At 46.9% G+C, this 13,750-nt stretch overlaps 1 protein-coding gene across 2 annotated transcripts in view; it reads left to right on the top strand.

Moving 5' to 3' along the window:
- The window catches only part of PMP22 (peripheral myelin protein 22), a 32,358-nt gene extending 19,409 nt beyond the window's left edge, over nucleotides 1–12,949 (top strand). For both annotated transcript variants that reach the window (XM_077834046.1, XM_077834047.1), the window contains exons 4-5: nucleotides 4,786–4,926; nucleotides 11,315–12,949. In XM_077834046.1, coding sequence (XP_077690172.1) covers nucleotides 4,786–4,926; nucleotides 11,315–11,481 — 308 coding nt within the window. In that variant the 3' untranslated portion in view covers nucleotides 11,482–12,949. The remainder of the gene's footprint in view (nucleotides 1–4,785; nucleotides 4,927–11,314) is intronic.
- Nucleotides 12,950–13,750: the final 801 nt, after the last annotated feature.

Raw genomic sequence — 13,750 nt, 5'->3', positions numbered from 1 at the left:
GGCTCATAGCTCTCTGTGGTGACCATCACTGAACTATCTGACACTTCTACAGTGTTTCATGTAGGGAAGAGTTATTACCCTCATGTTATATGTGGGGAAACTGAGGCACAGAACATGGCTTACCTAAAGTCTCACAGGTGGCAGAGCAGGGAATCAAACCCAGCTCTCCCAAGTCCAAGACTAGTGTCCTAACCACAGGACAACCCTTCCTTTCTCTGACAGAATGAACTGGAGTCTACACTACAGCACGAGTCGTCAGCAAAACTGCACATTTCTGAATGCAGACTCTTCATTGCTGGTGAGGGTGTGAGAAGCAGGATGAATGTGGATGGGCTTGCAGATCCTAAGTAGAATTTCAGTGGCAGCCCTTCAAATAATTCCAGCCTTTCCCAAAAGCCATTTGCTTAATTAGTGTTAGAAAGGGGGCTCTAAAAAACCCCTGGCACAAGGTGCACTGTCTTCTCCTCTGCTGCCCCTCCCCTCCCACCTCCAGTGTATTTCCTTCCATCTGCTCCTGGAAATAAGGATGCAAACACTTGGCTGGATAGATGCTTACCTAAATTCAGATTAAGCCCCTCAATCCTCTGTGGAAGCCACAAACAACCGTTTGAGATGACGTGATTCTGAGGAGCCGATAGTAGATTCCATTAGCCCCAAATCTTTCCACTGGAAGTTATTTTATATATATATATATATATATATATAAAAAGTGAAAAATAGACCCATCTGTAGGTTATAATACTAAACCAGGAGAGTTAATGTAATTCGGGGGCAGTGATTGGACAGTAGCATTCTGCACTTGGAGGTTGGGATATTCAAAAGAGATTAAGGCAGTTGAAACTCATTGAGACTTGGGCACCTGCCTCCATTAACAATACTAGCCTTCATCTGTTGATTTCAAAGCAGTTCACTAACTTGGGCAAGTGTCCTTGTGCCCATTTTATAGAGGAGGCCAAGAACCGCATCAAACGGCAGGTTCTGAGTACAGACGCAGACTAGAACCCAGGCTTCCTGAGTCTCAGTCAAGAGCACTGTCTGCTAGACCCCATGGCTGTTACTTACCAGTGGCTATTCTTGCTGCTTTCAGTGGCTGCCTGTGTATCCCTATGACGTGGATTGCTATTAGCATGGGAATGTGCACATTTGGTATAAAGCCTTCAGGTGGCAGAACCAAGAAGAGGGATGCAGTTCAAGGGGTCCTCACCCTCTAACTCAGCAGAACTTTTTGCTCTCTGGAAGGCCCTCTCGTAAACTAATCGCCGCCAAAGGAAAAGGATTTAGGGGCCTGATCCAGAGCTCACTGAAATCAGGAAAGGCTCCAGTTGGCATCATCATCATTGGACTTTGACTCAGATCCTATATTAAGAGCGAAATGCAGCAGGCTTTTAATCAGCCAGCTGGTGTATTGAACCATCTCTCCTTATTTGATAGTTTAAGGCTCACATGGCAGCGAGAAAACAACAAGAAAGGTTGTTACTGTTCTTATCACTGTGATTTCCCCGCCCCTTCTCCGTTGACGTTCCCCTGAGAACAGACAAACCATACTGCTTTTTCCTAACAGCACTGGCTGTTAGCTGATGTGCTGAAGATGCAGTCGCTATATTGCTCCTCCCGATAGCCAGTCGTCTATGGCTGAGTTCAATGATTTGAGCCGATCTGTGCTGAAAACTTCTGTCACCATGGCTGTCTCCCTCAGGGATGTGAAAAATCCCCTCCCGGAGGAAGGCAGTTAAGATGTCCTAACCCCTGGCATAGACAGCACTAGATCAAAGGAAAAATTCTTCTGTTGACCTAGCACCGCCTCTCTGGAGATGTGGATTAACTATAGTGAGGGGAAAATGCCTCCTGTAGCTGTAGCTAGTGTCTACCCTGCAGCCGTGCCACCATAGTGTTTTAAGCGTAGACATAGCCTGATTTATTATTTGATTACATTAGCGGTACTTCAACAGCTCTTATCTCACTGATAACACGGCTATGTTCAAGGAGCTGTCGAGTGGCAAAAGATCTGAAGGAAAGTGCAGAGTTTGTGGTTTTGTTGACCTAAGGCAGGACTTGAGATTGACTAGATGTTGAGAGCGTTTCATGTGCATGGCATTTAAAACATAAAGTGATCATTGATACTCTACTTGCTTACAGTGGTGATAACCCTTGCATCCTAAGTGATGGCAAATATTGTTAGAAACAGGTATATAATGGGATGCCTGCTCACCACTGAGATGCAGCCACCTCTGGAATAAAATACAGCAGCTTTTTATTTATTTATTTATGTATTTATTTATTTTTAATAGCTCAGAGCAACTCTGCACAGCGCTTTGAGATAGGAAGCACAATAGAATAATGAGGCAAACTGTGCTTTGACATGCACAGGAGCAGCTCTCGTTGACTTCATTTCACTTGTGTGATCAAGACCTGAATTTGGCCGACTGTATGGAACTTTACGGGGGCAGGATAATCTTAAAGGAAATTGGAATTGGGTGTGGACCGTGGGGCTAACCCAACTGCTCTTATGACATATGTAAGCTTTAAAAGAGCCCTGTGGGGCAAAAATCCAAAAGGAGTGAAACTACCAGGACTACAGAAATGCAATACAGCTCCATGAAAATTCCTCTAAAAATGTATGGAATTAAACCAAGTCAGATTAGTATGCATTGTCCTTTAGTATTTTCTTTTATTCCATAGGATGTTTCAAAAAAGTCTAGAGTGAAGTGATCATTTTCTGTTAAATTCTGTAGGACTCTTCCACAGCTGTCTCCAATAGCACGATGCAGGCCTGTATTACAATTCGAGTTCTGGTTGAAGTCTGTGTTTAAATTTTTGGGGGAAGTTCTGCTCTCAGTTCCACAGGTGCAGCTCCCATGGACTTCAGTGGGAGTAACATCCATGTCACTGAGTGCAGCAGTTGACCTTTGTGTTCTAAAATAGCTTCTTTCCATTGCATAATGTTTTACTAGAGCAGCGTGGAGGCAGCTGGACACAGAAGACGAGTCATTGGTTGTCATGTGGCTAAACAAATAGGCAGGCAGGGTGCAGATTTAATAATGGCTGGCTGGCTGGCTGTCTTACTGAAGCTGGGACACGGCTTAAAACCTAGGGTGGGAGCAATATTATATAGTGCAAGGGAAGAGCACAAGTTTGGGATTTGAGACTTTGGCTAGATCTTCAGCTGGTGTGAATTAAAGTCAGTGGTGCTACATCTGTTCACACCAGCTGGCTCCGTAGGTTATGTTCCTGGGTCTGCCACGTATTTTCTGTACATGGCTTTGGGCAACTCACGTCCCTGCTCTGTGCTTCAATTTCCGCCTCAATAAAATGAGGAGGATGATCCTTGCTTCCTGTACGTGATTGATTAACTTGAAATGCTTTGAGATCTCAGGATAATAAAGAATTTTGATGTCAAGTTTTATTTAAAAAGCCACTACTGCAGTGTTTATTACAATGATATTGTAATGGTCCCTAGTTGCAGTATTTTGGGTCATTGCTGTAGCATTTGTTTTGCTTTCCAAGGGGAGTTACACACCCACGAACAATGGAAATAGCTGGGCAGTGACTCATGGAGGGGCTGGTCTGACTAATCTCCTCTTTACCAGTCTTCAAACTTAGCTACGATAAAGTGTCTTTCCTAAGGGCTTAGTTCCATAAGGGTGTAAGTGGGAGTGTTTATACCAGCTGTCTATTTATATCACCTAGGAGCTGGCCAGCTTATTGTCTGTCTTGTTTAAGAATGGCTTTCGTGTTTCTCTTCAGGGCCTGGTCCAAAGCTTACTGAAGTCAATGAAAATATTTCAGTTGACTCTTGTGGGCTTTGGATCAGGCTCTGAGTCCCTGTGGACCCACTAATATGAATGTTCCTCAAGTTACAAATGAACAGCCTTGCCCACTGATTTGGTGGCGTGTTCCAGGATCCCAGTGTTACCCGTTACACCTTGTTTTATCCTCAAATGGGAAGGACCACTGGGTGTTGCTGACTGTGTCGCACAAGATGCTCCAAACAGAATGAAATGAGATAAGTGATTGCAACCAAGAAAATAATCCATTTAAAGTGAGACTTTCAGGGCTGCCTAATGGACTGATGCCCAATTCCTGTTCACTTTAGGGAAATAGGAATTGGGTATCCAGATATTTTAGGCAGCTTTGAAAAATCTCATTCTTAATGCTGAGCAAATATGGACAAGAGGAATCGCTAAAGAGTGAGCTCCTGGTTGCCTTGCATGTCAGCACTTAGGTAGGACTGTACCCAGGGCTAGCCCTGAGACCAGATTGTACCCCCCATGCCAGCCCTTGGGTAGGTACCCAGGAGCAGTACTGAGATCATACTGTGCTTTGTGTGACTACACTGGGACCACACCATGATTTGTCCAAACCGGCTTGCCCTTAGAAATCCTGGAGCCATTCTTCCTTGTGTAACTGGGGTTGGCTTCTGCAGGGGTTTCTTGTGATGACCTGGGGTCTGATAAGGGAAGGACGTATGTTCTCCCATGAATGGCAAATGGTGGAGATGAAAAAAGATCTCGCCAGTCCAATCCTGCAAGGCCGCAGAGAAGGGCTGTTCCCTGCTATGCAAGAACGGAGGCAAGTAGTGTCATTCCCATGGATCCTCAAGAGGTTACATGTGCTCAGCAAGAGCCTATGAGCCAGATCCAGAGCACAATGAAGTCCATGGGAAGGTGTTTGTGGACTTTAATGGCGTCAGAATCAGGCTTTTTAGTAGGAGCAGCAGCTGATCCATGCAGAGAAATCACAGCTGTAACTAATGTTGCCCTGACTGTGTTTCTCTGTTTTCTCCAGAGTGGCTGCAGTCTGTCCAAGCTATGATGATCCTCTCCATTATCTTCAGCGTGTTGTCCTTGTTCCTATTCTTTTGCCAGCTGTTTACGCTCACCAAGGGTGGACGGTTTTACATTACTGGAATCTTCCAGATCCTTGCCGGTAAGTGGGGAGTGATAAATGGGCGATGGCTCGGAGGACATAAAGGGGAAAACGCTCTCGGGCGGAGGCATGAGGGCTAATGACAGACGAGAAGCAAGCTCTTGAATAACAAAGAGGGCTCTGTTTGGCTATTAGTTAGTTTTAGTTGACAAGGGATTAGGATTGGGGCAGTGGGAATTGGCTTTTCTAGAAGCTGCAATGCGAAGGCCTCTGAGTTGGCACCTACACTACGTGACTGAAGAGAACAGAGCATGAATGGGAGGGCACAATTCTGCCTTCAGACATATAGGTCTGTAGTCCACTGATACGTGTGTGTTACGTGGTCCCCGCTCTGTGCCAGATCCACGGAGGTTAGAAGTCTGGTATAGTCCCTGCTAGAGGGCTTTAGCTCAAGCTGCAGCAGCTTCTGCTTTTAGCCCCAGAGGTTCCTGGTTCTACCCAAGTGCACCAGCCCTCATAGGTGCTAACTCCCAATTAATTCACTGGGAATTACACGTGCTCAGCCCCTCTGAAAATCAGCCCCTGTGCCTTTCAGGCTGGGCACACAATTAATGCCCTCTTCTTCACCTTTTAGGGTCTGCAGAGACACTGGGGCAACTCCATAGACTTCTGTGCTGTTACAGCAGGGATGAGTTTGGCCCAGTAGCTACATCTTCCTTTTGTTTAGCTGAGAGACTGGATGCTGACAGCCTGCAGTGAGTTAGGCTGCCCCAGGGACTTTGCATCTCCTAGATTTCATACTGAACAGAGTCAGGCTTCCTAAACTGACAGCGTGAGACATGTGACTTCTTCCCCAGAAGACGTTCTTTATAGGTGTGCTGTAAGGCGGGGCACAGTGCTTTCCGTCTCAGCCAGGGCCACTACAGCTCACGAAATTAGACCGCCGCTTTTCATATCCAGCTGCATCATCTAAGTCTTAGCTATAGTTCAGCTTTGAAAACCTGTTTCTTTTAAATGTAGTTAGGTACAGCTCTTGTTTAGACGTAGATGCCGTAAACACAGAGGGGTCTGTTAGGGTGCCTAGTATAGAATTATGCAGATGATTTCTAAGAGTTAAATCAAAAAGAACCAAATTATGCAAATAGGCTCTTGTGAAATTTATATTCCCAAAGGAGAACAATCTGAGCATGAGACTCAAGGGCAGAAGCCACCTTGCTGGCCAGAGCTTTATTTGACACACTGATCCAAAAGCACCTTGGGAGGTGATCCAGAGGTCACTGAGGTTAATGGAAAGGCTCCCAATCAGTTTTAGAATTCTCTCCTTAGTGGCTGGCAAGTGAGCAGGCTGCGAGGAAGGGACTTGGAAAAGTTTAGCACAAAGCTACGTAGCAAGAATGGTATGAAACCTATTACACATCCTGTGTAGAAAGACTTCATGCAGGTGGTGAGCTTATATTGGGCAATGATCTCTGGAAGAGGCTGTGTCTAATAACTCATTACAGCTCTGGATTCAAGTAAAGAAAATGGATATTGATAGTTAACCACGCACTCTACATTAGTAATGAAGTTCTCCAATTGAGAATCGATCTAATAGTTCTGACCGCAGTGGGCATCCCTCTCCTTATTGAGTGGTATGCCCTGTGCTATGTTTGCTCCAAAAAGTTGTTTTCTCCTGCTTGTAACTTCTGCAGGCAGGGTTTTTCTGGATGTGGTTCTCTTGTTGGTATCTGACGTTCAAATTCTGCACATGGGTGAAAAAGGGTTTGATGATTCCAGGGACACACACGGGGATATGGCCTGTTGTTAATGATGGTGGTGAGCAGATGATGTGCTCAACACAGTTCAAAATGCAGAAGGAAAAGGGTACCTTTCCACTGGAGGTTAGAACCAGATCCTGGGGTCCAGCCAAACTACACAGCTCACCTTCACACCCCCAGCCAGAGGGCTTCCTGCTGTGCTAGCCCCCTTCCCTGTAAGAGGACTGATCAGGGCAGTAAGCCCTGCATGCAGCGGTAAGTGCAGGCAAGGATCTGACCCTAACCCTGGAGCCTGTAATCCAAATTATCCATGTCCTCTCTGAGTCACAGGCCTGGCCTCAGCCCAGATCAAAAACTTTTCCAGTCCCTTCTTCACAGCATGCAAACATACCAGCAGCTAGGGAGGAGGGAGGAGGCGAAGGGCCTGGTCTGATGCCCTTTGAAGAGAATGGGAGCCTTGACTTCAAGGGATGGTTGGTTGTGTGTGTGTCGGTTAACTGGCCGAGCCCACTGCCTAGTGGACACAAGTCCACATCCAGCCAGATGGGCTCCTTGTTGAGGTCCCAGAAGAAGGCAAAGAGTGAATGGGCCACAGCGACTGAACTCCCCTCTCGCCCAAGCCAGGGTTGAGGCAGCTTGTGGGCAGGCAGTGGGGTGGGGGTGTTTGTACCCCTGTTGCCTGCACCTACCTGTTTTGTGGATAAACACAGGATGTCCTTCCCCAGCACTACAGGTACCGCTGTCCTCGTACCCTCGCTGTTGGCTAGGCTGGAACTAAATGCTGGCAGCAGCATCCTAAATCAACTCCGTCAGCATCTCTGCCTCTGTTGAAGCAACAAGCTGAAAAGAAATGGATACAATAAGAGCTTGAGTGCGTGCCCCTACTTCTGTATGGAGAAGCTCAGGGCAGTTGTTAGGCCTCATTATCCTGAATTTCAGGATAGCTGTTTGTAAACAGCAGCTAGAATCCATGTCCTCCGCTCCTTCAGAGCGGTCTGGTCCAGAGCTGAGCAGTCGTGCTCAGAGGAGCCGGCTGGTCTCCCCTTGCCCTCCTCTCAGATTTTCTCATGCACCGAAAAAGGTGGGCTGGGGTTTAAAGCCAAAAGAGCAAATTCCTGTGGCATCCAGTCTTTGTGGATATTGGTCTTCTCCCTCTCTATAGCCTTGGAAAGGCCTGGCTTGACTCCTGAGGAGCCGTGATTCAGGATCCCTTCAGGAACGGGCCATCGCCTGCCTGTGTCTTTCCTGCTAGAGGTCTCTGTCAAGGCTAGTTTGAGCAATGGAAATTCCATTGCAGCTGGGTGGAGCTGCTGCAAAGTGCCTCTGTGGGAGGTGAGGAGACGTCTCTTCCCAGACACATCGTTCAGCCCTGGCACTGTGTGTTCAGATGATCCTGCTTCCAGGGCAACCCACTGACTGGGTGAGTCACCCTGGCAGGGCCAGGATCCACAGTGTAAACTCCTCTGTTTGTGGAGCCTGACTCATCAGCCGCGCTGAGGCTGAAGCCAATGGGCTGTCAAGTGCAGGAGCTCTGATGTTCCCAAACGGCTGTGCTGGTTCCAATCCATGCAGGGCCTTTCAGCTGGGGGGAGACACTCGTCTCTCACCATTGCTGCTGCTTTCTGGTGAGGTGACCCAGCCCATAGTCCCTCCCTGTATCTCTGCCTCGTGGAACACACAGAATTGTAGGCATTGGGGATAGACAAGACTTATGAGTTCATATCTAGTCCTTCCGCCTGGGCCAGTGCTGGGTACACCTAAAGCATGTTCCCTAGGACCCATGCAGTGAGCCTCCCTTTAGGAGATTATTCCAGCATCTAGATCTCACTGTTAGGAAGCTTTTCCTGACTGTCTGCCTAAAGATTCTTAGATGTGAGTTCAGCCCTGTTATTCCTAATTTGGACCCCCTTCCGCCACCCTTAAAAACTCCTCCCTATCTATCATGGGTCTCTACACGCTGCAAATATTTCTAGATGGATTCCACATGCAGTGTAAGTGTAAGAAGAATCAGGCTGTCGGCAGACTGAAAGAACGCTTGCAAGTCCATCTTTCCAGCCCCTGTATCATTTTTGTTCTTCTTCGGACTTCATTTGTCTTTTTTTTGTTCCCTAGTGCCCAGGACTGCAGTCAGCACACTTGGCTAATTTGTGGCTTAGGCTCTGTCAGATCCAGACTGGTTTTACTGACTGACTTTTGCATTCCATGCATCTCAAGGCATTTTGCAAAGCCCTGAGAGGCAAAGGTGGCTGCGCACGCAAACACCGCAGCTATTGCACCCAGCAACAGCTTGCACGCCGCTTTGCATGCTGGAACACCTTGTGTGCAACAGGGGGATGGTAGACAGGGTACCAGGGTTATCTTGCTACTCAAAGACCAGTGAGAACAGACAAGGAACTCGAGCTAAACTTTCTTCTGAAGGACAGTTCCTCTGACCATACAAGGGGAATGTTGGTGTTGAAGCTCCCAAAAGAGAACGTTGGCTAGAGCCCAGCATACAAGTTTTCCCCACGCTGCTCTATCCCAAATGGGAGGCTAGACTTAAAGTTCTTCCTAGTTCATGGCTGTTCTAGCCTAGTAGTTGCCACATCAGGCTACCATGAGCTACAGAAGATAGGGTATCAAGGGCAAGGTATGGTCAGGATAACCTTACAGTACTTTGCACTTCTACGTGCTCTTCTGTCTTAGGATCTCAAAGTGCTTTTCAGACATCAGGTAATTAAGACATCACAGTGCCCCTTGGAAGATCGGTATTCACACAAATGCACATGCCTTTGTGCACTGAACGGCACCATCAGGTGGCTGAAAATCAAACCCCAAAGGAGTTGCACAAGGTACGCATCAGAACGGGAAAGATACCCCAGCTCTCTTGATACCCTACCCTGAAATTTACTCACCGGAGTATATTCCCAGGGTAAGAATCACTAATTCTGTATCTCCAAGAGAAACGCAGTCATTGTCATCTCTTCACTTCTACCAGATTCCTTCAATGGACAATTGACTGCAGTATTTCTAACCATCCGTAGGTGGCTCTGGAATGGTCGCTTGCTGGTTTTCTATCCCACCAGAGTCAAGAGACAATCATTTTGCTTTCTTTGCATGGGCCAGTGCAGTAGGAGTTCTCTTCTGTGCCTGGAAAATGGAAACAGCATTCAGCAGCTTATTAATTAAACATATTCCCACTTCTGCACTTTCTGTGAACAAAGGAGCAGTGTGAAGTGAAATAACAGCTCAAATAGCACTGCGGTTAGCTGTAGGTGGTCCTGATGCCCGGTGGAGAGATTTGGAACAGAGTTGGCTTCGATAACACCATGAATGGATAATGGAATTGCGGGGATCAACTAAAAGCCCTTGTATTTGGCGGGGGATAGTGGTGGCTTTGTGTGAGCACTTTGCAGCCCCCAATGTGGATAGTTTTTGCGACCCCGATGGAGTATTGGTCGATGCTGTGATTGAGGGGTCATGCCTGGCCCACCATAAACACAGGACTCACAGGCTTGATCCTTGGCAGCCCTGAGCTTGGGGAAGCTGGGAAATAGAGACAGTGTACTCATCCCATGACAGTTAGAAACTCTTCCCAGGGTGGCAGTGATGTACTTTGGACACTGTGTTCCTCTCTCCTGCCCCCATCTGTGAGCTGATCACAGAGCATGGGGAGGAGACTAGAAGGGGGGACCGAGAGCACACCTCTACCAAATAAGCTTGGATAGGGGCCCATTTTAAAGAACGCTTAGATTTCAAATGCAGAACGGCTCTCTGCATCACTGCATCAGCAGGTGTGGAGTGACCTTGGGAAATTCTGTGCCTCTCCCTCCTAACACAAGGCACAAGAATTTGGAAATGAATCTGGGCTCCTGCCATATTGCTCAGAGAAAAGACCTGAGCATTGAATGCCCCATGTATCAAATCTGAGGCCCATTGAAATCTTTTGAGGTATCTAACCCTCCTATGAGCTTTAATTCCTCAAGACACAAAATGTGTCCTCCTGGCCTGGTTCTGTAGCTGGAACGTTGGTTCATGCACCCTGCAGACCCTAGGTTTGAATCATGGCTTGGATCACATGAAACAGGAGTTGGCTGGAGGAAATCCCAAAAGTGGGCATGATGGGTGATCTCTCCTCTAGAGAGGCTCAGGAATTGTAAAATAGGCAAGTGGTGCAGACCGGGATTGAGGCGCATTGGCAGAGCTGCCAATGAGGAACACGCACAGTATGCTGTGGTGGGGTCATTAGCTAGATTATGCAGCCCTTACTCACCCTGGTAAGCACTTCGTCCCGTGAACTTCAGTGGGAGTACCCCTCGGAGTGAAAGTTCACCCCCAAGAGTATAGGTTACACAAACGATATTGCCTTTTAATAGATCAGATTCCATGAGCAGGTCTCACGAGTGTGATTGCCGAGCTTGATTATGTCAGTCCAAAAATCCTAAATAAATGCAGAGCTCTGATCAACTCCTACATTCTTAAACCACAGCAGGTTTTCGGTTCTTTTTTTTTCAGCTGCATCCCCATACACCCAGATTTTTGATCAGGCTTCTCTGTTTGTGGCACATGGTTATAGGTGGGATGGGTGGGTTTAATCAGTCTTGTTCAGCATTGTCCCTGCCAGCATCACCGGCCAGGAAAGCAAGGGCAGCTCTTGCATTACACAGAGCATCCTCAGTGCAGCTTGTTCCATATTTACTTCTTCTCCCTAGGCCTGTGCGTGATGAGTGGTGCAGCCATCTTCACTGTGAGACACACGGACTGGCAGCCTGACACAAGTGATACCTCCTTCGGCTTTGCGTACATCCTGGCTTGGGTTGCCTTCCCACTGGCTGTCGTCAGCGGGGTGATCTACGTCATCTTGAGGAAGCGCGAATAATGAAGCATGAGGCTGGGGGGTGGCAAGACAAGGGCACTCATGATGTCCATGGAGGGGATTGAGGCAGGGGAAGAAAAGACGACAAAACTTGGGGGGGGGGGAAGTTAACCAAACCCCCACCCCCCAAATAAAAACCCAACCAAAAAAAACCCAAAAGGAAACACACCAAGGGTTACTGTGTTAATTGAAGATGTATATAGTATCTATGGTTTAAAAAACCTATTTATAACACTTTTTACATATATGTACATAGTATTGTTTGCTTTTGTTGATCATCTGCTATGTGTTAAAGCCTAAAGAAAGTGCCTAAAGAACTATTACTCCTAACAGTGTAACAAGAGTGCAGTATTTTTTGGGTCCTTGTTTTTGTTTTACCCTGAATGCGAATGGAATCCTCTTTGAAAGCTCCCACCGCGAGGCAACCCACCAAAGAAACCCCAAGTCAGACCAGATCCCCAGATGGCGTAAATCAGGGTTGCTCCAGTGGCTTGAATGGAGCGATGTCCATTTACATCAGCTGAGGATCTGCCTCCTCCTAAAAGTGCCACGATCCTATTACCTGAAGCGCATGTATAAATACCATGCCTCAGGAATTTAGGAGCACAGAGCCAAATTTTCAAACCACCTAAGTGATGTAGGAGCCCACGTCCCATTAACTTGCCAACCACACCCAGTTGGGAACTTGGGCTTCTAAGTCACGTAGGCACGTTTAAAATTTTTACCTACCAGGTCCATTGAAATTTTACTGAAACAAGTGTACCTTAACCCCTTTTTCTTTTGGAAGTTTCCCCTTAGAACACCAATACTTTCCTGTGTTAGGCCTTGTGTATAACAAACTCTCACATACCCATCCCCACACACCCAAACCACCCAAGAACTGTAGCCTATGACCTTGAAATGTATTTTTTCCTTGCCGTGTAGATAAAGATGGGAAAGAATAAAAAACAATATATATCTATGAAATAAAATACCAAATATGTGAAATGGTGCTATCTATTTGCCATTCCTTATATCACTAGCCATTTAACCTTACTCACTGGAAATTCAGTTAACAATTTTATGAGATAAACAAAGAAGATAGAAATGATAAATAATTCTATGTAATATAAGTGGTCTATAACTGCTTTTGTACTTAGACAAGTTGCTCTTAGTATTATTGTTTAATAAAAGCATTTATAACCAGTTTTTTTCCCCTCATGGTCAGGAGTAGCAGAAACAAATCTCTGGATGGAACCCGTAGGTCTTCATCCTCCGGAGTCCGGCTTCTGTAATCCTCTTTCTGTGCTTCAGAGGTGTGTCTGGCAATGAATTGTATGGGCATTTTACTGTAGATTCATATACGGTGCCTTCTGATGCTAAGACTCCAGACGTTCTGTTTGTTTTTTATTGGTTTTTTTGCTTTGCTTTTCTGATTTTATACCGACTGTGTGGACTAAGCAGCAATGAAATAAAAGTCAGAATAACTCAACTGGTTCAGCTTTATTTATTTATTCAGGGCTACAGTGTGAATGCACCAAATTGATCTACTTATGTGCCTTTGCCGTAGCATCTGAGTACCTCATGATTGTTACTGGGTTTGAGCCTCGCACCACCCTACCGTTTAAGGAAGTATCATCCCTGTAAAGTGGGCATTGCTCAGGGGCCAGCAGGCATAGTGGTCAGGCTGCAGCCAAACAGTCTCCGGGTCTTGGGATGGGCTTTTCTGGATAGCCTCGGGAGCCCAATGGCCAAGTTAGTTTCTTTTCCCCTTTCCGCCCAAGCCCTCCAGGGTGTCTCAGTAGGCTGTGGGAGGAAGGAAGGATAGGGGTACCCGGACCCACCCTCTCCACCAGGTCTGGGCCTGGCCCAAGGTGAGGAGAGGCCACAGAGGCTGAGTCCCTTCTGGCTGCTACTCATGGAAGCAGCCCAGGGAAGGCTGATTCCCCTTCCCTGTTTTCCCTTCAGTTTTCTTTCAGTCTCAGCCATTTCTAAACCTGAGGGGGGTGCTTCCTATCCCACTCTGAGTCTAGTTGTTCCTCCTGGTCAGGCCCTGGCCTCTGGGCCAGGCCTTATAGTCCTGATCGTTGCCCCATGGATCGCGCTCTGCCTCTGTGGCTGCAGCCTCTCTGCCATCTTGCTGTCCCTACAGAGCTCCGTGGTCCTCCATAGGCAGCTGCTGAGGAACATGACCTTGGCCTAGTACTGCACCGCCACTTGTTTAACCTTCATGTGGGGGCTGGACACCCCATCACAACCTGTTTTACAGATGGAAACTGAAGCACAGAAGAGG

The sequence above is a fragment of the Eretmochelys imbricata genome, chromosome 14, assembly GCF_965152235.1.
Source record: "Eretmochelys imbricata isolate rEreImb1 chromosome 14, rEreImb1.hap1, whole genome shotgun sequence".
Taxonomy (NCBI): domain Eukaryota; kingdom Metazoa; phylum Chordata; order Testudines; family Cheloniidae; genus Eretmochelys; species Eretmochelys imbricata.
Note: the sequence above shows the minus strand (reverse complement) of the source record. Positions and strands in the feature narration are given on the sequence as shown.